Consider the following 23,265-nt stretch of genomic DNA (forward strand, 5'->3'; position numbering starts at 1 on the left):
TGGAGGCCGATCTAGTAGATTTTCAGTCTTGCCTTTAAGTTATTATTATTTTTGTGTGTCAGTTTGTGTGCAATGAAAGGGTAGACAGTTCACTTTCTTAATATATGTTTATTTTTGTTTAAGCTTGATTTATGTAATTTTATTTAATTATATATACATGCATACACATATATATATAGAGGTAGGTATGTAGATAGATAGATAGATAGATAGATAGATAGATAGATAGATAGATAGATAGATAGATAGATAGATAGATAGATAGATAGATAGATAGATAGATAGATAGATAGATAGATAGATAGATAGATAGATAGATAGATAGATGAATAGATGGATAGATGGATAGATGGATGGATGGATGGATAGATAGACGGATAGATAGACGGATAGATAGACGGATAGATAGACGGATAGATAGACAGATAGATAGACGGATACATAGACGGATACATAGACGGATACATAGACGGATACATAGACGGATACATAGATGGATAGATAGACTGATAGATAGACAGACAGACAGACAGACAGACAGACAAACAGATAGATAGATAGATAGATAGATAGATAGATAGATAGATAGATAGATAGATAGATAGATAGATAGATAGATAGATAGATAGATAGATAGATAGATAGATAGATAGATAGATAGATAGATAGATAGATAGATAGATAGATAGATAGATAGATAGATAGATAGATGGATGGATAGATGGATGGATGGATAGATAGACGGATAGATAGACGGATAGACAGACAGACAGACAGACAGACAGACAGACAGATAGATAGATAGATAGATAGATAGATAGATAGATAGATAGATAGATAGATAGATAGATAGATAGATAGATAGATAGATAGATAGATAGATAGATAGATAGATAGATAGATAGATAGATAGATAGATAGATAGATAGACAGACATATACATATACATATAAAAATACATATACGTATACATACAGGGATGTCCTGATCAGGTTGTTTTGCCCTCGAATCCGAGTCATTTGAGTTTGAGTGTCTGCCAAAACCGAAACCTGATCCGATACTTCTATAATACATAAAGAAAAGAATAAAGAAGAGCGAAGAAACAGATCCAGGATGTTCCTTATTTATTTCACCTTATTTTAAAATTCAACGTCTCTGTTTACAAACAGAACACTTCTGCGAGGTAGCTTGAACAATCAACTAATAAATAACATCAACTCTTCACTAGTGCAACAGTAAATATAAAAAAAAAAATCTCCTCAGTGTAAAATACCCGACAGGCAATTCCAAGTTTAAATATCTCAAAGTTTGCTATGGCAATGTTGTCATCATCAACTTTATAATACCTCCTTTACAACAAAGTGATGTCATGCCGCACATGTTGCTGTTTCTGTGTGAAGTCAAGAAAGAGGTCTAACTCTGTGGCACCGCATAACTTTCTATGTGTTAAAAAAAATAATGAGAGTGTATATATATATATATATATATATATATATATATATATATTTGAGTCCTGATCGGGAAGTAACGTCAGATTCCGATCAAGTCTGAAACTGTGTGATCGGGCCTGATTTTTATATGTATTTATACAGTATATATTTCAAGTAACAAAAAGGTTTTTCGTTTTTTGGCTTTAGTTTTAGTAAATTACAGTAAATAAGAGATAATCCATGGATAAAGGATTTTAAATGCATGTCGAGAAGGCAAAGAACCAATATTTGTGATATACAAAATATTTGACATTCTTACAAAATATTTGTCAGTTACAACATGCTACATCGTCCAGTTCGAATCATTCACAGAGACAACTTTATTTATTTTTTTATTTATTTATTTATTTATTTATTTATGGTGTATTTTAATTGTGTAGTTTTTGATTATTCAAAACAGTTAATGCATTTCTCAAAACAATTAGTCATTTGTGCACGCAGGAGAACATGTGTATATGCATGCAAATGACATGGGCATATCTAATAGCTCATAGTAACATGCATTAGCTACCTCTCAAATATTTTGGAGCATATTTGTGAGTTGGTTGATCAACATCAGCCCTAATAAAGCACACGTTAATGTAATCCTTGAGATTACACAGAGCAATGAAGACTCTGACAACTGTCTCTGAGTTACTGTGGTTACTGTTACAGTTTGAATGTAACGCATTTATTTTGAACAATGATCAAAACTGACTGGTACTACCTGTGCCACACTTTCAAGCCAATCAGAATCAAGAAGACCATGGAATAACCAGGATTAAATGCACAAAAACCATAGATTCTTAAACAAAACCATTGACAGTATTATTATTTTTGTCTTTGTGCTCCTCAGATCTTTCATATGACATATGACCTGGCGAGTGCAGTGGTAAGAATCTTTAATCTGATTGGCATGATGCTGCTGCTCTGTCACTGGGACGGATGCCTGCAGTTCCTGGTGCCGCTCCTGCAAGACTTCCCTCCCGATTGCTGGGTGTCGCTAAACGGTATGGTTGTAAGTATCCAAAACTTTTCATCATCACTCTTTCTGGATCAGGTCAGAATGCTCATTTTGATCAGTGCGTAAGAAAAACTATTCAGTGGAAATATCCTCTAAATGTTTAACTGTTCTACATTAAGAAACTTGTAATGACAGTAAATACATGCTGCGTTCACATAGTCTCAGAATTACCGTAATTACGAGGTGACAACTCTCAGCATCACGGGACTCGGAAATTACTCATTACTATGGCAACTCTCATGGATCCAAGGGTGGCTTTGTTGGTTATGACAGGAAAATAGTTAATGACTACGGAAATTCACCTCCTGCAAAATACAGAAGCAACCGAGCACCTGATATTGTAATGATAAATCAGACAGATGTATTTATAGCTGGAAAATATTTTGAAATGTCTTAAGAAAGTGTTGAAGTAGCCCAGTTTTCATATTCAGCTGTAGAAATTTGATTTGTAAACATGCTGGGTAACGCAAATTGTATCCTCTTACAATCTTCACAAATAATCAAGTGAACATGCTGTGGCTAAACGTGGTTGTCAGCTCTAATTTTACTGCTTATCATCTTCTGTACGCACAAAATTCAATAATTTAGAGGACAACCACTTTTTAAAACTAAATTGCCTGCTGAAAAATGAAGGGAGAGACAAAATAATTGTAAAGAAAGTCACTGGAGTGTGTTTGGAGCAAGAAATCATAAGGGAAATGGGGGTTTGTGTTGCCAAGATTTGCTATAAAGTGGCAAACAAGACCAAAGCAAATACTTTATATTGAAAATAATAGCAAAATACAATTAAAGTCAGACTTATTAGCCCTCCTCAATTATTAACCCCCCTGTATATTTTTTCTCCAATTTCTGTTTAACTGAAATATTTTTAACACATTTCTAAACATAATAGTTTTAATAACTCATTTCTAACAACTGATTTATTTTACCTTTGCCATGATGTCAATAATTAATATTTTAATAGATTTTTTTTTCAAGATACTAGTATTCAGCTTGCTCTACCAAATAATTGACCATTTTCTCACTGTTTTAAATAATGACTGTTAAATTCATTTAAAGAATGACTTTTTAAATAATGGTTTACATTACACAGCATTGTTGGTTTACATAAAAAAAAAAAAAACATAATCCTGTTGCACTAATAAACTTTATTTTGGTTTTATTGTAAAAAAAAGAAAGAAAGAAAACACAAGAAAGCATGTTAAATGAGAATCTGAAATATTATATGGCATACTTCAAAAAATGAAGATGATTTAGTATTCAAAAATGTTTTATTTTGATTTTTTTTAATAAATTGGTCTTTAAATAAATGTATTTATTTATTTGTTTTTTATCGTGTTTTAATTGTTTAGATTTTGATTCTCTATAAATATTTATTTAACAAATATATTTTTGTTATAAATAAATAAATAAATAAATAAATAAATAAATAAATACAAATAAATAAAAAAACAACCAAACAAACAAACAAACAAAAATAAATAAATAAATAAATAAATAAATACAAATAAATAAATAAACAACCAACCAAACAAACAAACAAAAAATAAATAAATAAATAAATAAATAAATAAATAAATAAATAAATAAAAATAAACAGAAATAAATAAATACTTTTAAAAAATTCCTTTCAATATTTATTTAATGTAACCAAAAGGTTTTTAGTTTTCTGGTTGTAGTAAATCACAGTAAGTAAGGGATAACCAATGAATAAATGATTTTAAATACACGTCGAGAAGGCAAAGAACCAATATTTGTGATATACAAAACATTTGACGTTCTTACAAAATATTCATCAGTTACAACACGTTACGTCGTCCAGTTTTAAATATATTTACAGTGACTATGCATGTAAGAGATCTTGTGTACATAACATGGCTTATCTAATAGCTCATAGTAACATGTATTAGCTACCTCTCTCAAATATTTTGGAGCATATTTGCACATTGGCAGAACATGACAAGAGTTTATCAAAAAGTAAAGAACACCAAACACCAGAAATGTCTGAAAGTTACTCCTGTTTTAAAATCTGACTGGAGCTCCTGAAAGTTAAAGCCATAATAATCCAGTTCTCCACTCATAACTGGTAGTATTTATTAGGGCTGGGCGATATGGCAAAAATACAATCTCAATAATTATTTTCCATATTGAACAATAACGCTATATATTTTGATATAAGTTGTTATTGCTTACAGATTTAAAAGAGTACCCCAAACAATAACTAAAGCCACAAAAAATAGAGGGTCCATTAAATGGCATAACATTTTTTTAAGCCGATAAATTTTCAGTGGCCGAAAACTCAGTATGTCTCTAATATCAACACACTTTTAGATTCCCATTGTTGCACATTTCTGCTGTGTGATTGACTCTTAGATCAATACAGAGTAAAAAAGTCCAGAGCTTATCATTGTTATTGACATAAATTTTATCGCGATTCGATATAATATTGTTTATCGGCCCAGCCCTAGTTTATACGTCTGTTTTTTGAAAACATGAACATTGATGTGCTATGTGTCTGTGAAATCCATACCACTGTGAAATGTTTTGCTCAAGGCCTGTTTCTGGCTGATTTGCTGCTTCATTTGCATTGCCTGACTGATATGAAACTAACAACTGTATTAACTGTGTAAACTTGGAAGCTGAAACATGTGATTATGATAATGCCTCTGTTGTAAAAACATTGCGTAGTGTGAACATGGCATTATCATAATCGCATGTTTTAGTTACTGTCAGCTCCAAAAATTTATGGTATTGTAAATGACATTGTTTTGCTGTTTTTTAAAAAAGCTGTACAGGAAAGCTTCTGTTCTCTTATTGGTCAACATCACTGAGGACAAAAATATTTTACAAGCTAGCTGTCTTCTCAGGATTTTGTGTTATTTGTCATCCATTATGACAGACTAAACCGGATAAAACCATAATTTGTTATAATATGTTCTGATTCTAATTGTCATACCCTTGTCAAAATTAAAATTAAAGTCAAACTGATTAGCCGTTCTGTGAATTTTGTTTTTATATCATCGCTGGTTCGAGCCTCAGCTAAGTCAGTTGGCATTTCTGTGTGGAGTTTGCATGTTCTCCCCATGTGGGCATGGGTTTCCTCCAGGTGCTCTGGTTTCCACCTCCCCAAAGACATGTGGTACAGGTGATTTGAGTATGCTTAAATTGACCATAGTGTATGAGCGTGTTTGTGTATGGATGTTTCCCAGTGATGGGTTGCAGCTAGAAGGGCATTCGCTGTGTAAAACATATGCTGGATAAGTTGCCGGTTCATTCTGTTGTGGCGACCCCAGATAAATAAAGGGACTAAGCCGAAAAGGAAAATGAATGATTGAATGAATTTGATTCTCATGTGAAATTGTACAGTGAAGAAGCCAGTCAGTAGAGTTTTATATTTAGCATAGCTAAATATTTAGCAGTGTTTGCATGTCCTTTATAGCATAAATCATTTAAATAAATGTAAAATAACAATTATTACAAGTTGATTTAAAAAAAGCACCTGAACTGTTTTACATTTTGTGATTTTTCTTCAGTTCATGTGCTTGTTAAGTGTGACGGCACACGAAGCGGCTTCCGGGTCCAAGCGCTCTATTAAACTGTTTGGGGAAACTCGTGAAATGGTAATAATAAACATTTACAAAGCGCTGTAATACTTTCGAAAATCACGATCGCAATATGTATGTCCATGCCTAATTTCCGATGGGCAGAAAGTGATAAATTTTTTTATAAATTGTTAAAATTTTGGTATTTGTGATGCAGCAAGTCCAGAGATTGTTGTGTACACTATGACTTTATATAAAATTCACTTTAATGTGTGATGGGATTAAAAAGTGATCATAAACTAATATTTTGTCAATTCAAATTCAAATGTGTGGCGGCTTGGACCCCGAAACAGTATTACATCACCAACGCGTCACCGCTTAACAAGCGGATTTTCCATTCATATATTAGCAAATATTTAGCAGTGTTTGCATTGTCCTTTACTGCACAGAATTCATTAAAATAGAAGTAAAATAACATTCATTACAAGTTTATTTTAAGAAAACACAAATGGTTTTGTATTTCGTGATTTTTTTCATTTGAATAAAATATTTTCCTTTCATGTATTTCATCATTGAAGATTTCTTAAAAATACTGTAAAAATCTTGTCGCGTCTCATTCTTGTGAACCCAATCTCGTATCTCGTCTCGGCCTGTGGAATAAACTTCTCCTCGCACCTCTACCTTTTAGCAAATAAGCAGAGGACACAAACTAGTCAGACAGTAATGTGTGAATTGTGGAGTGGGCTAAATCTAAAAAACCCGATCAGTATTTTGTAGTGCACTTTTTTGATTTTATTCTTGCCACAATAAAAATATATTTGCAGAGCAACCCATGTTCTGTTGTCAATAATATTTTAATAAACTTTATTAGGTAGAACTGTCCGAGATATAAACAAAAGCAAGTGCTGCATCAAGTTTGATTAAAAAAAAAAATCTTAAATGGTTATAAAAATCTTTAAAATAATTTATAAAAAAATTTGTTTAAAAAATCTTGAATAATATTAATGATATGAATGATATTAATGATATGATATTAATGATTTGACGAAGTTCTGGAAACTTCCTACTTTTATGTTTATCCGTTTGACTTTACGGTCAATTTCTTTTGACCGCCCCCCTGTCGTTTTAAAGAATATCACAACAGCGAAACCATCAAGAATAAAACTCTAGCCTGTTTTGCGAGGTGTGCGCACACTCAGCGGAGATCCGCGATGAAAGTATAAATCAATTTTAAGTGGCTGCTCACACAAAATACATTTTTTCCTTTCCAGTGCACTACTTTTCTATTGTTTTCAAAGTAAACATGCGCTTGGCAGACGTGCATACCTGCCAACACTCCCATTTTTCTCGGGAGTCTCCTGTATATCAGACCCATGTCCCGCCACCCTCCCGTTTTATTATTTCTCCCGGAAAACTCCCGTAATTTCAACCATGGAAGCACAGCACACGTGAGTGGCATGTTTTTTAGACGCTGTGTCAGGTTAAAAGATCTACAACTTTTATACGCAGCACCGCTCATCACTGTCAGTTCCACAGCAGTGGACCAATCAGAAGGAAGGCGGGGCAAGTTTTGTAAGTTTCTGTTTACATGCTCTCTCAGTGGCTGTGTCCGGATACTCTTGTGCTTTTTATTTAAAAAAAAAAACATTCAGAAGCATTGCGTTTGGTGTGAAGGAGCCCTAAAACCGTTGAACTAGCCTCATAAGACCCCTTTAAATCAATGTTGGTAATTTCTCTGTAATTGATTCTGAAATTTGCAACATATTGTTATATTATTAACTATTAGCAACTTATTAAAATAGTTTCTGCACTACTGTTTTCGGAGTACGCAATCGAAAGGAGAAACTAAATGCAGCAACCCAGAGTATATGAATATTTGGACTCGCACGTCCCATTGCTGTTAAAATCCAAGAGGCGCTGGGCAGAACATTTTATACTTGACCTTTATCAAACGAGAGCTGTTCAGCTAATCTGGACAGATGGCTGGCTGTAGTTTTTCACCGCACATCATGTTGGTGCTAAATGGATGTTAAAATGCCAAGATTATTATTTTTTTCCTTCCCTCCTTCCAGCTTTTCAAGTTCAACTTGCATTTCAGGTCAAATTGCAGTGCTGGTAAAAGCATTAGGCTTTTTTAGTTCAAGGCCAAGCGTGTCACACTGTTTTAGGAAGTCAGATTTGTCAGATTCCCACTAACAAAGATTATGCATTTGAGACTTTGAGATCAGCAGCAGACGGCTTGTAAGGGGGCATGTGCAGATCTCTTTGCATATTCGTCTGAGCCTGTTAGCATGGCATCACATTAGGTAACAGTCTTGGGTGGCGGAGAGCTGATTGGGCTGTTCGGCGTTATGCAATCACATCCCCTCAAGTGCTACGGGGCTCAATCTAACTTTTGAGGTGATTCTGCAAACCCCTCGGCTCTTACCGGGAATCATTGATATTCATGTTTTGAAATGTGGCAAAACCTCCGGCTATACTGAATGTGACATTTCTGCCTAATTAAAGACACTCTGTGATGAGCGTTGTGAAAATTCAAAGCCTGTTTTCATCTCAGAAACGTTTTACGTCATATGCTCTACTTGCGTCTTCACCCAAAACAATATCAAAGCTTTGTCTTTTGTTATAGAGGTAATGCTTAGAGAAAGTGACATAACCGTGCTCCAAATACTGTATGTGGCTTTTTTGTTTAATTCTAAGCATCCAAAATATAAAAATCATATCTCATCTCTCATCTTTGCTCTCAGAGCTAAAGAAGAGGTCAAACGCTTGTGGCGATTCACTGCAGTTTGATGCGATAGGAGGTTGAAATTGCCCCTTGTGGCTCTGATTTGAAATATTAGCCTCAGGATCCTTATTTCTTGCCTTTTTAGAGAGAAAGAGAACTATTTTAGCACACACGTACACACATATATAAGATTTTTTACAAAACCTAGTGAGCTGCCTATCTACACAGAATTTTAAGAAATCATTAAAATATAATTGAGAAAATTGTTTTTGTCTTGTTTCTAGTTCAAATATTTTAAAAATCTGAAAATCAAGAAGCATTTTTTAGACAAGTAAAACATAGTCTTGTTTTCAGAAATAATATTTTCCAAATAAAATGAGTTTTTTGCTTAAAACGAGCAAAATAATCTGCCAATAGAGTAAGCAAAATAATCTTATTTCACAGCGAAAACTCAATTATTTTGCTTACCCTATATTGCTTGTTTTAAGAAAAAACTCATTTAATTTAGACTCTGTTCTTTCTGAAAACAAGACCATATTTTTTACTTCTCTAGAAAAGGCTTCTTGATTTAAGAATCTTTAGATATTTGGACTAGGTCCAAGACAAAAACTAGTAAGAAAAGCTTTTTATTTCTTATTCTTTTGCAGTGTTATTCTTTATTACATTTAATAATGTTAAGGAGGTTTAATATGTACTAATTAGATCAGAAACCTTACCATTTCATGAGTGAGTGCACTATTCTGTGCTTCTGTGTTTTGTCTGGTACAAACAGACAAATTGCTTATCACTGCAAATCTCATCACGAAGCGTGTTGTTAGGACACATATTATAAATATAATAGTTATATTATTTGCTATTTAATAACCTCATGTGGAACTCTGAATCTGCGTCTCATTTCGAAGTCTGCTACTGTCCACTGGAGGTTGCATTTCGGTCACGGATGTATGCTTTGAGAGCCTGTCTGAATGAATGAACGAAATACGTGGTGTTGGCAAGGAAACCCAGGGTATGGCAAGCCGTTTTGACTTTTATTCATTCTCAGGATGTGTATTCTTGATATCAAAATTTAATCCTTGATATCAATGATCAAAATTCTTGATATCAACAATTCTGTTCTTGATATCAAAAAAGGTAGTTGTTGATATCAGTATTACATTTCAACTAGTAACAACGTTAATTCTTGATATCAGCAATGATGTCACCATTCGCAGAAATACAATTGTTGATATCAAGAATTCGGATTCTTGATATCAACAATTTAATTCTTGATATCAAGAATTTATATCCTGTTATGCAATAAAAGACAAAACGGCTATTCTGGCAAGCCATTTTTACTTTTATTGCTTAACCGGATATGAATTATTGATATCAAGAATTAAATTGTTGAAATCAAGTATCCGAATTCTTGATATAAACAACTTAACTGTTAACATCCAGAGTGCTAATTGTTGATATCAGGAATTGCATTTCCACTAGTAACAATGTTAATCCTTGATATCAACAATTCAGTTTCACTAGTTAAAATGTTCATTCTTGATATCAGGAACTGAATTTCAACTAGTAAGAATTATAGTTCTTGATATCTGTAATTGTATTTTCACTAGTTAAATGTCACCACAGACTGCCATTCAAATTTATTTGCTGATATAAAGAATTGATTTCTTACTAGATAAAATTTCAATTTTACATATCAGAAAAACAATTCTTACAAGTAAAAGCATTTATTTTTTATATCAGTTGTCATATGGATACTAGTGCAAATGTCTATTCTTGATATCAACATTTGAATTGTTACTAGTAAATATGTCAATTCCTGATATCAAGAACTTAATTTCACTAGTTGAAATGTTAATTCTTGATATCTGCAATTATATTTTAACACATTACATTTGTTATTTCTGATATCTAAAAATGTATTTCTGATATCAACAATTAGGGAAGTAATTTATGATATCTAAAATTACTAATCTCACTAGTACCAATTACATTCATGATATCAGAATTAACATTGTCACTAGTGACAAATCAATTGTTGATATCAATAATGAACATCTTTACTAGTTGAAAATTATTTCTTGATATCAACAATGTAATTCCTGATATCAACAATTAAATTACTGATATCAACAAATGCATTTTTTTATATCAACAATTAAATTATTTTAACTAGTAAGAAATCGATTCTTGATATCAACAATTAAATTTGAATGGCAGCCTATGGTGACATTTAACTAGTAAAAATTCTGTTGTTGGTATCAAATATTGAATTGTTGATATCATAAATGTAATTGTTTATATCAACAATTCAATTGTTGATATAAAGAGATTTAATCGTTGATATCAACAATTAAATTTTTGATATCAAGAACGCAATTGTTGATATCAAGAATATTTATTGTTGATATCAAGAATTAAATTGTTGATATCAAGAATACATATACTGAGAATGAATAAAAGTCAAAACCGCTTGCCATACCCAGGGCGCTGAAATATAATTGGCTAAAGTGGCAGTGGGCAGGTTAAAAGAACCAAAACAAAGACAGACGTTCCACGTAACATTTTCAAAGCAGAGTAACTGACTTCAGCATTATCAGTTAGATACTTTTCAGAAAATATACAGAGTTGTTGGTCCTCCAGGAACGTGGTTGAGAAACACTGATTTAGATAATTGATGTAATTCCTATCTGAATGAGACAGGACAAGAAGCATTACACTACTTCCCTTGAGATCTTTGAAATATTTCTTTTATAAAACACTTGACACTAATAGTTTGGGTTATTTTAAAATTCTTTTTTCTCTATATATGTGTGTACTGCATATATAACTTTATTATATTGTAGTTTTACTTGGAAAGGTTGTCACATTTTTTTTCCTTTTAACTTTCAAGATATTTAAAGATTTTCTGAAAAGTTTATCTTTATCTTCATACAATTGGAAAATATAAATAGTTTATAAATAACATGTCAACTATTAAAATGTGTCTGTAAGATTTGTGGCTTTTCAAGTAAGTTTTCTGTCAACAAGGCTGCATTTAATAATAATAATAATAATAATAATAATAATAATAATAATAATAATAATAATAATAATAATAATAATAATAATAAAAGCAAAATAATAATACTAATAATAATAACATTAATAATAATACTTGCATAATAATAATAAAAATAATAATAATAACAACAATAATAATAAAAAATAATAAAAAATAACAACAACAATAATAATAGTAATTGCAAAATAATAATAGTAATAATTGCAAAATAATAATAATAATAATAATAATAATAATAATAAATATTATTATTATTATTATTATTTCAAATTTATATTATTATTATTATTGTTAATATTATTATTATTTTGCAATTGTTAATATTATTATTATTGTTAATATTATTATTATAAATAGTAATTATATTGTTATATTTTATATTATTATGTTTTAGAATTTTTTTTCCTGTGATGAAATTAATTGATGAATTATTTGATGAACAAAAAGTTCACAATTTTTAAAAATAGTCTTTAGTGTCACCCTTGATCATTTTAATGTATTTAAATGCATTCAAATGAAATTCATACCTATTCATATCTATATCAACAGAAAATAATCTCATCTTGAAACACGATCATAACTTAAACCCAAAACTCTCTTTTCCAAGGCCATTGTCACTTCAACAATCAAACACGCAGATCACATCCACCACTCCTATCGAATGCAGATCACACAATATTGTAACCCAGTCCTTTGTTCTAGGACTCATTGGCTTTAAATGAGCTTCTGTTATTGAGCCATCAATTTTGTAGGTGTTTTGATGCAACGTTTTCTCAGCGAGGGGGTTTCTATAAACCGATAGAGATGCAGCACCCTCCTTTCTGCAAAACGATATCAAGACCGCATCATTATTTTCCCTCTGTCTCATTCCCCTGGGCTTTGTTCGGATAAATGCCACAACCGGAGAATCATAACAGAAACAAACAGGAAATCAAAAGGCAAGGGAAGCGTTTTGTTTTACTTTCCTCTCGCACAAGACTCATCAATTTTTATGTACCTTCCTCGGTTTACCTCGCGTTTTCTTGTCTCCCTCTCCTTCCCTCAGCGTCTTTCTGTGACTTTGAATCAATGACCTCCCTGTTTACCTCCGCACCACTTTCTTGTCCCAAAAAAAAATCAATGCAGATGAAAAATGAGCAAAGATTCCTGCGGCTGTCTTTTTTTCAACCGTACGCGGATGGGGGGTCCCGGAGGGAGGCGGTGGCCCTGCTGATCGCTAATTCAGAGTTTAGATGGGCAAAGGGAAGAGGAGGATATAATGGCCTGGTGGGGGAGTGCTAATTGGGACATTGAGTCTGAGCAGACAGGAGGTGACACCGACTGTGTTACCGGCCAGGATGTCGGGTTAATTTAGCCATCAGGAGGGTTAGCGTCGCAGGATTGTCTGGGGATCTCGACATGCCTCCCTCAACAGGATACAAATCAAGTAACTGCAACTTTAAATCGATATATATTTAACTGGCTTATTTGAAAGAGAGTGCACACACACTTGTAGCATATTTTGTTCCTTAAATTCAGCGTGAAAGGGCGGCACGGTGGCCCAGTGGTTAGCACTGTCGCCTCACAGCAAGAAGGCCGCTGGTTTAAGCCCTGGCTTGGCCAGTTGGCATTTCTGTGTGGAGTTTGCATGTTCTGCCCAGGTGCACCCGTTTCCCCCACAGTCCAAAGACACGCGCTATAGGTGATTTGAATAAACTAAATTCTCCATAGTGGGTGTTTGTGAATAAGTGTGTATGGGTGTTTCCCAATTCTGGGTAGCAGATGGAAGAGCATCTGCTGCGTAAAACATATGCTGGAATAGTTGGTGGTTCATTCCGCTGTGGCAAACTCTAAATTAGAGTCTAAGCCGATGGAAAATTAATGAATGAATGGGTCAGCATGAAACTGAAGTTGCTGAGACTTTTATTTCAGTATGTTGACTCCAACTGAAACAAAATATTGAGTATGGGGTGGGGATTTCTTTTTACGCATCATTCCCTCATAGAAAACTAATGGTAAGAGGGGCGTGGTTAAGAATATTGTAGCTGAAGTCGTCAAACGGATGTCAACAGTAAAGAACCACCAATCCAAACACAGAAACAAATGGTCTTTGATTAATTCCAACTGAAACGGAACATTGAGTAGGGGCGGGGCTTTCGGTTCTGTGCATCATTTCCTCATAGAAAACTAACGGTAAGAGGAGCATGGTTAAGTATATCGTAGCTGAAGCCGTCAAACGGATGTCAACAGTAAAGAACCACCAATCCAAACACAGAAACAAATGGTCTTTGATTGATTCCAACTGAAATGGAACATTGAGTAGGGGCGGGGCTTTTGGTTTTGTGCATCATTCCCTCATAGAAAACTAACGGTAAGAGGAGCATGGTTAAGTATATCGTAGCTGAAGCCATCAAATTGATGTTAGCGCTAAAAAACTGCCCATTCAATGGTCTTTGATTTATTTCCAAAACAAACTTTTTTTCCTAGTGGATTTACTTGCACAGATTAATATTTCTCAGAAATAAAATATCATACATGCATGCTGCTTACATATTATTTTAGTACAGTTTGTGCTTAATGCAGTGTCATCAGACTTTAGCCTTTAATATATTTAGAAAAAAAATGAAAAAGCACAAATGTCACTCCACCGGATATGTTTCTGGACATTTCCATAGTTACTGTTTATCATTGGTCTTTACTGGATAATTTAATGTCATGCACTAGAAAACATTGTTATGCAGAAGACTTGATTCTGATTGGTGTGTTATGAAACACAAAGGTATGTTATTCTGAGATAACAATAGCTAAAAATAATGACACGGTTACTTTAAATCATCTCGACTGTCAGTGAATAAATTGACTTGTCTGTCATGCCACTGAAGGTTGGTGTATGCACCATTCAGCTGTTTTTTGTTTGATTTAGGGTTGTCACGATACTGAAATTTGATTAAAATTTAAAAAGACGTCTATTTCCCACGAACACGTTCTTAAACACCGCTGGTTTGCCTTTGTGTTCATGTGCTCAACAGAAGTGATTGGCAGTAAAGGTCATCAGTTCACCGAACTCACATCTGTTTACTGAGTGTAAGCACAGATACAGGGACACTGGAGCATTTTAAAGTCACGATTCATCAGCGGTTCGCTCGTATGTCAGCTTATAGACAAACCAGCTGATCTACGTGACTTTGAAAATGCTACAGTGTCCCTGTATCTGTGGTATCTGTTGTTACACAATGGCAAATCAGCGCTGTTTAAGAATGTGCTCCACATCGCTCAAATGTTTGTGTTAATAGGACGTTTTTAAAATTTCAGTACCGATTGGTATCGAATTCCAGTATCGTGACAACCCTAATTTGATTATAGAATTTATCAACTATTATGGCTCAGAACAATGTTTTGTCTAATTTTTGTCATTTTGTGACAAGTAGCCTTGTAAAATGTGGGATAATATACATCCAGGCAGTTGTTTTTGCACAATAAAGCCCTTCAATGTAGTGCTCTGCTTCGCCTTGGTCTGCCGATAAGCCTGTTGGGATTTTTTTTTGCGATATATGAATGTACTTTATTCCCAACATATTACACTCATACATTTTAAAAATGCATTAAGCAAGCTAGTAACCTAAAAAAAAAAGCACTAGTGTCCGCACAAAAGCAATCGAGGTCTCTCTAAGAAGTTGTGAAGTGCATCTTTCCATTGGTCCGTGACCACTCGACACTCATAGAAGGCTTTTACCACCAAGTCAATTCACAGTGGATTACTTTAACCAGTGGTTGCATCTTTAAAACATTTTAGAGATGGCAAAACACACTAGAAGACTTTAACCACACAAGAGGAAGACCATTAAAAAGAGAGAGAGAGAGAGAAAAAAAGAAAAGTGTAAAAATGTCAGTTCATATGGGTTAAAAACAAATGCCTGAAATCAGCATAATCAAAGAGTAGTTTTTCTTCTGAATATCACTTTCATTAAACATGCAAGTTTAGAATTAAACTGATTTTAACAAATTAATGTAATGGAATACATACACCTACCGGCCACTTTATTAGGTACACCTTACTAGTACCGGGTTGGACCCCCTTTTGCCTTCAGAACTGCCTTAATCCTTCGTGGCATAGATTCAACAAGGTATTGGAAATATTCCTCTGAGATTTTGGTCCATACTGACATGATAGCATCACACAGTTGCTGCAGATTTATCGGCTGCACATCCATGATGCGAATCTCCTGTTCTACCACATCCCAAAAGTGCTTTCTTGGATTGAGATCTGGTGACTGTGGAGGTCATTTGAGGACAGTGAACTCATTGTTATGATCAAGAAACCAGTCTGACATGATTCGTGATTCATGACATAGTGTGTTATCCTGCTGGAAGTAGCCATCAGAAGATGGGTATACTGGGGTCGTAAAGGGATGGACATGGTCAGCAACATTACTCAGGTAGGCTGCCAAGAAAATATCTCCCACACCATTACACCACCACAGCCAGCCTGAACCGTTGACACAAGGTAGGATGGATCCATGCTTTCATGTTGTTGACGCCAAATTCTGACCCTACCATCTGAATGTCGCAGCAGAAATCGAGACTCATCAGACCAGGCAGTGTTTTTCCAATCTTCTATTGTTCAATTTTGGTGAGCTTGTGTGAATTGTAGCTTCAGTTTCCTGTTCTTAGCTGACAGGAGTGACACCCGGTGTGGTCTTCTGCTGCTGTAGCCCAACCACCTCACGGTTCGACATGTTTTGCATTTAGAGATGCTCTTCTGCATACGTCAGTTGCAACAAGTGATTATTCAAGTTACTACTGCCTTTCTAGCAGCTCGAACCTAGAGCTGGTCGAACCTAGAGATGGTTGTGCATGAAAATCCTAGATTAGCAGTTTCTGAAATATTCAGACCAGCCCGTCTGGCACAAACTATGCCATATTCAAAGTCACTTAAATCTTGGTTCCCCTATCTGATGCTTGGTTTGAACTGCAGCAGATCGTCTTGACCATGTCTACATGCCTAAATGCTATGGATTGCTGCCATGTGATTGGCTGATTAGAAATTTGCGCTAGAGAGCAGTTGAACAGGTGTACCTAATAAAGTGTCTGGTGAGTGTATATTAAGTTTAATAACATTTATGCATGTATACAGATAGACACTTTGTATAGTTTCTTCTTTTAGGTCATTTGAAACAAAAAAGTAACTATAATTTAAACCATGTTTCTGACCTCCAGTTAATGTTTTCAGTGGTTTAATAGTACATGTAATTGTTAAAATGCTAAACTGTTTTCCAAAACACACACCCTCTTTAAGTTATTGATGCTTATGTTTGAGTATGGTACATGCAAAGCTAATTTATGCAAAGCAACACTAGATTTCCTCTCACAGAGTGCATAATTAATGCTTATATATAAAAAAGATAATTATGCTGAGAGTTTATTTACTACAGCTTTTGGTGCGCATTTAAAAGAGTGATTATGAACCGACATCAGCAGCCAAACCAGTAGAGGTTTTGCGAGAAACACTGTCCATAAATCACATTTCCACCACGAGCACTCTGCGTAAACACACTGCGAAGAGGAAACATCAATAACTGTAATTGTTTTCCCACATTATAAATTATAAATGAGTTTTTAATTGAATGATGTGCTGCACTCAGCCTTGCTATGCACATGTGATATGATCACGAATTTTGCAATATTGTCCGCACTACTGTAGCTATTTTCGATCTTCAATAAATAAAATAAACCACAACATCTCTATTGATGCCTGTAATTATTATTATAATTTTATTATTGCAATCCAACAGCTCTTTTACATTAAATTTTTTCAGTGCTTAAATACTTTCTTCTTCAGTCCATGCAAGGCAAAAAGCAGGTGGTAAGGAGATCTGTTAAGGACTACTATTTAATTTGATGACACCAGTAGAGCAGAAATTAAAATAAGTGGCGCGTATCACCTTTTAATACTGAATCAGTGTGTCCTGTTATTTTATATCCACATTGGGACATAAAACTGCCTAAAAAGAGCCCAAATGATCCCTAGGTCTCAAAGAACATTCACAGTGATTTAAATAATACTCATTGTTTGAACTCCCACCAGGTGGCCAGCATTACAAACTGTGTTCAATAATTGCCTCAAACTGACAAAATCTTGTTGTATGTGATGAATAGATAGATGAATAGATGGATGAATGGGAAGAGAAGGAAGGATGCAAACAAAAGAACGGAAACAGATGGATAGGAATAGAATGATGGAAATAGATGGGTGGATGGATAAATGAATACATAAATGGGTGGATAAATGGATGGATGGATGGATGGAAACAATGATGGATGGATGGATGGATGGAAAAGGATGGATGGATGGAAACAGACAGGTGGAACTGGATGGATAGAAAAGGATGGATGTATTGATGGATGGATGGAAATAAATGGATGGACTGATGGATGGATGGATGGATAGAAACAAGGATGGATGGATAGATGGAAAAGGATGGTTTGATGGACGGATGGATTGATGGATGGATGGATGGATGGACATGGACAGACAGACTGATGGATGATGGAAACAGATGGATGGAAACGGATGGATAGAAATGAATGGATGGACTGACGGATGGATGAATGGAAACAAGGATGGATGGATGGATAGATGGAAATGGATGGATGGACAGAAATGGATGGATGGATGTATTTATGGATGGATGGACGGACGGACGGATCGATGGATGGACGTACAGATAAACTGATGGATGGATGGACGGATAGATGGACAAACGGAAAAATATATAGAACAGTGGATGGAGGATGGATTGAGATGCAGTAACAGAATGATGGATGGATAGATGGACCGATGGATGGATGGAAGAATGGATAGATAGAAACAAGGATGGATGGATGGATGGATGGATGGATGGATGGAAAAGGATGGATGGATGGATGGATGGAGGAATGCATGGATGGATGGATGGATGGATGGATGGACAGACGGACGGATGGATAAATGGATGGACGGAAATGAATGGATGGACTGGCAGATGGATGGATTGATGGATGAAAAAGGATGGATGGAATCCATGGATGAATGAATGGAAATGGATGGATTAATGGATGGACGGACGTACAGACAGACTGATGGATGGATGGATAGAAATGGATGGATGGAAACGGATGGATAGAAACGGATGGATGGATGGATGGATGGATGGATGGATGGATGGATGGATGGATGGATGGATGGACGGATGGATCGATAGATGGTCTGACAGACAAACTAATGGATGGATGGATCGACAAAACAGAAAAATATATAGAAGGATGCATTGAGATGCAGTAACAGAATGATGGATGGATGGATGGATGGATGGATGGATGGATGGATGGATGGATGGATGGATGGATGGATGGACGGATGGATGAGCTGATGGATGGACTGATGGATGGATAGATGGATGGATGGATAAATGGATGGATTAGGCAGAACAATAGAATTATGAATGGAGGAAAATATAGAAAACAGTGGATGGAGGATGGATTGAGTTGTAATAATAGAATGATGGATGGATGGATGGATGGATGGCTGGCTGGCTGGCTGGCTGGCTGGCTGGATGGATGGAAGAGATAGGAAAACAGAATGATGGCTGAAGGGAAAAAGATGTCAGGACAGATGTATGGATTGTTACAAGCATACAACATTGAATAGCTAGGCAACTGGTTGTAGATGCAATAATATAACGGTGGAGTGAATAGATGATAATGCTCAAAATAGGTGGATAGATGGATGGAGAAAAATGATAGATGAATGTTGGATGTAGACAGCAATGAAACAAAGGAAGGATGGATGGACAAAAAAAGGGTAGATAGCAAACTACAGAACGACAGAAGTGTGATAAATTTGTACATGAATAGATGGAGAAAACACATTACAATGATGGATGGATGAAGGCAAAACAACAAAATGATGTCTGGCTGGCCATATGATACATAACAGAGATTGATAGATGGATGGATTGTTACAAGGACACACCATTGAATGGACAGGCAAATGAATAGATGGAGACCAATAATGGTTGGATATGCAATAATGCTCAAAATAGGTGGATAGATGGATGGAAAAAAAGGAATGTTGCATGGAGACAGCAATGCAACAAAGGAAGGATGGATGGACAAAAATAAGGGAAGATGGCAGACTACAGAACGGTAGAAGTGTGATAGATGGGTGGATGGATAGATGGAGAAAACACGATAGAATGATGGCTGGATGAAGACAAAACAACAAAATGAGGTCTGGCTGGCCATAAAAAAAGCATAACAGTGGTGGATGGATGGATGGATGGATGGATGGATTCAGTATTGCGGCTCTTAAATGTTTTAGTAATATATGCATGTGCGTATAGTTCTTCCTCATGAATGGTCTACATGTGATGATCTCTTTTATCTCACGCCGTCTGTTGCCATCTGATTGGTTCATGCTTGAATAGCTGGATAGTAACTGGGTTTGCGTGGGTGTGTGAAAGAGAGAGAGAGAAAAAGAGAGAGAGGATATAAAAAACATTTACTACACACCTTTAGACAGCCCTCACCTCTTGTTAAGTCAAAAGCTTGGTGTAGTAGTGACACGAAAAGCCCGCTGGTCTCTCAGAGCGCATTTTTAATCAGCTGTTATTTTGTATTTTTAATCTTCTGTTTCGTCGGCCTTGCTCGTACAGTATTTCTCTCATTTAAACCATTACTTCAAATGCCAGTCTAAGCTGTAAGGGCATCTTGTGTGTTACCGTTGCGAGAAATCATGACTATTGCCTTTGCTATAAATAAACACAGATGCATAACAACTCTCACACACATGCCAGAGGGCCTTTGACGTGTCTGTGGATTAGATGGTTTGTTTTGGTGTTGGATGCAGCATTGGTTGGGTGTGAGTGATCAGTTTAAGAGCTGGGATATGGACAGGTTTATCTGTGTGAGTAACTGTAATCATCAGACCTGATAACACAAGACTGTTAAATCTCCCACAGACTGGAAGAGAGTGCAGTGGTTGGGAAAATGAGAAACCCATTTACTTTACTCTAAGAGAAATTGATTTTTAGCAACAATGTATAAAACTTATAAGACTGACTACACTGCAAAAAAATGACGTTTGCTGTTTGTTCAAACTACTTATATAAAATGAGCTGAAACAATTCGTGTGGTTAATTTTGGGACAACTTAATGATTTATGGTCAATCCACTTACATTTGTAAAAACTAAGTTAACTTAGGGCAAACTCACACTATGTACAGTTGCCTTGAACCTGTCCGAAGCACGCTTGTCCCGGCTCCCCCTACGGCCCGCACTCACACTGCATTCGAGCCTGAGCACGCTTACGTCATCTATGATGTGCAGTTTAAGAAGCTCTCTCACTCACCACAGTGGAAATTTCTTTAGTTATATCATTTTTGTTGTTTGATGTGCAGTGACACAGTCAAATATTTCGCCGACCAGATTGGCTACTTTTGACACTCATAAATAATCATAAAGTCCTCGTGCTGCAGGTATTAGGAGGTTTGCTGAAGGTGCAGCTGATGTGCAATAAGGAGTTTGCGTCTTTAATAACATACGATGGTTTGCGTTCATTGAACAGTAAGAATGATTAATAAATCAATATGAAACAGTCCCTTAAAAGTCACGTCTTGTCTTCAGTTTCGGGCTGAAGACAAGAAGACCAGACTGAAGACAAGACCAAGTGAAATGCGCTCACTAATAATGCTTATACTAATAAATTGCCCTACAGTCTTGTAGTCTACATTGTTGTTTTGATTGTCAAGTACTTGTGCATGTCTATAGAGTAAACTCATAATACATATCATCTTTTCACAAATTAGCATTTTTGTAGTTTACAGAAACAGTAAACGTATCATTTGTAAATACTTACACTTTGATAACCAATTTTCAGGCCACTAAAATCCCACTGTCATGTAAATGAAGAGCCAAAATGCGAACAAGTTTCAGTTTTTAGTGACAAATGCCCCCTCTGTGACTCATGCGTTAAAAGTGTGAAAATTACTGTGAAAATTTATTCTGAAAAAGGTCAGCTACTGTCAATAACTGTGAAGCGCTGCTCCCACAGAAGTCACTTTCAACTCAAGAAACTTTCTTTTGGTCAAAGTGGCAAATCCTTAAAATCATGCAAAAGTCATTCCATCTACTTGTGTTGAATTGACTGGGTTTCAGCTGCAAAAACTATTTTGCCCAACCACAATAAATCAGATAACACAACCACAATCCCTATTTTTGATCAGATGGTCACTATTTTTATTTATTTATTTATTTTTTCATTTTTATTGAAAGTTGAGTAAATATTTCATTTCATTTACCTTTGTTGGTTCCAATGAATCAGTGATATGAGCTAATTTGTTGAGCACATTATTCACTGACAAAGACACGTCAATATTCCCCAACTGGTATAAAAAGGTGTTTAAAGCAGGATGATGGATGGATGGTTGGATAAATGAATGGATGGATGGATGGATGAATATTTAGAACACACTGAATGAAATGGTGATTCAATGTGTTTTTCAAAACAAAAAAAACAGCAGGATGGATGGATGGATGGATGGAGGAAACAATGTGTGGATGAATGAATGTATGAATGGATGGATAGAGTTAACAATGTGTGGATGAATGAATGAATGGATGGATGGATGGAAAATTGATGGATGAATGGATGGATGGATGGATGGATGGATGGAGTAAATAATGAGTGGATGAATCAATGTATGGATGGATGGATAGATGGGTGGAGTTAACAATGTGTGGATGAATTAATGGATGGAGCAATGGGTGGAAAAATGATAGTAAATAATGTTGAGTAAATAATGTGTGAATGAATGAAGGGATGGATGGACTGAGGAATGAATGGATGGATGGTTGAATGGATGGAGTAAACAATGTGTGAATTGATGGATGGATAGTTGGAAAAAATGATGGATGGATGGATGGATAGAAAAATTGCTAGATGGATGCATGATGGATGGATGGATGGATGGATAGAAAAATTGCTAGATGGATGCATGCATGGATGGATGGATGGATGGATTGAGTAAATAATGCATGGATGGATGGACGGACGGATGGATGGATGGAAAAATGCTAAATGGATGGGTGGATGGATGGATGGGTGGATGGATGGATGGATGGATAGAGAAAACAATGCATGGATGGATGGGTTAATGGATGGATAGAGAAAACAATGCATGGATGGGTGGAAAAATTGCTAGATGGATGGATAGATGGATGGATGGATGGATTGAGTAAACAATGTGTGGATGGATGAATAAATGGATGGATAGATGGATGGAATAAAAATGCATGGATAAAAAGATGGATGCATGGATGGATAGATGGAGTAAACAATGCGGAATGAATTGATAGATGATGAATGGATAGAGTAAATAATGTGTGAATGAATGAATGTATGGATGGATAGATGGAGTAAGCAATGT

General features: G+C 35.3%; 1 protein-coding gene across 1 annotated transcript in view; it reads left to right on the forward strand.

Moving 5' to 3' along the window:
• The window catches only part of LOC130214966 (potassium/sodium hyperpolarization-activated cyclic nucleotide-gated channel 1), a 212,891-nt gene that overhangs the window by 107,817 nt on the left and 81,809 nt on the right, over positions 1-23,265 (forward strand). The window contains exon 3 of the mRNA XM_056446845.1: positions 2,326-2,487. Coding sequence (XP_056302820.1) covers positions 2,326-2,487 — 162 coding nt within the window. The remainder of the gene's footprint in view (positions 1-2,325; positions 2,488-23,265) is intronic.

The sequence above is a fragment of the Danio aesculapii genome, chromosome 21 (genome assembly GCF_903798145.1).
Source record: "Danio aesculapii chromosome 21, fDanAes4.1, whole genome shotgun sequence".
NCBI classification, from domain to species: domain Eukaryota; kingdom Metazoa; phylum Chordata; class Actinopteri; order Cypriniformes; family Danionidae; genus Danio; species Danio aesculapii.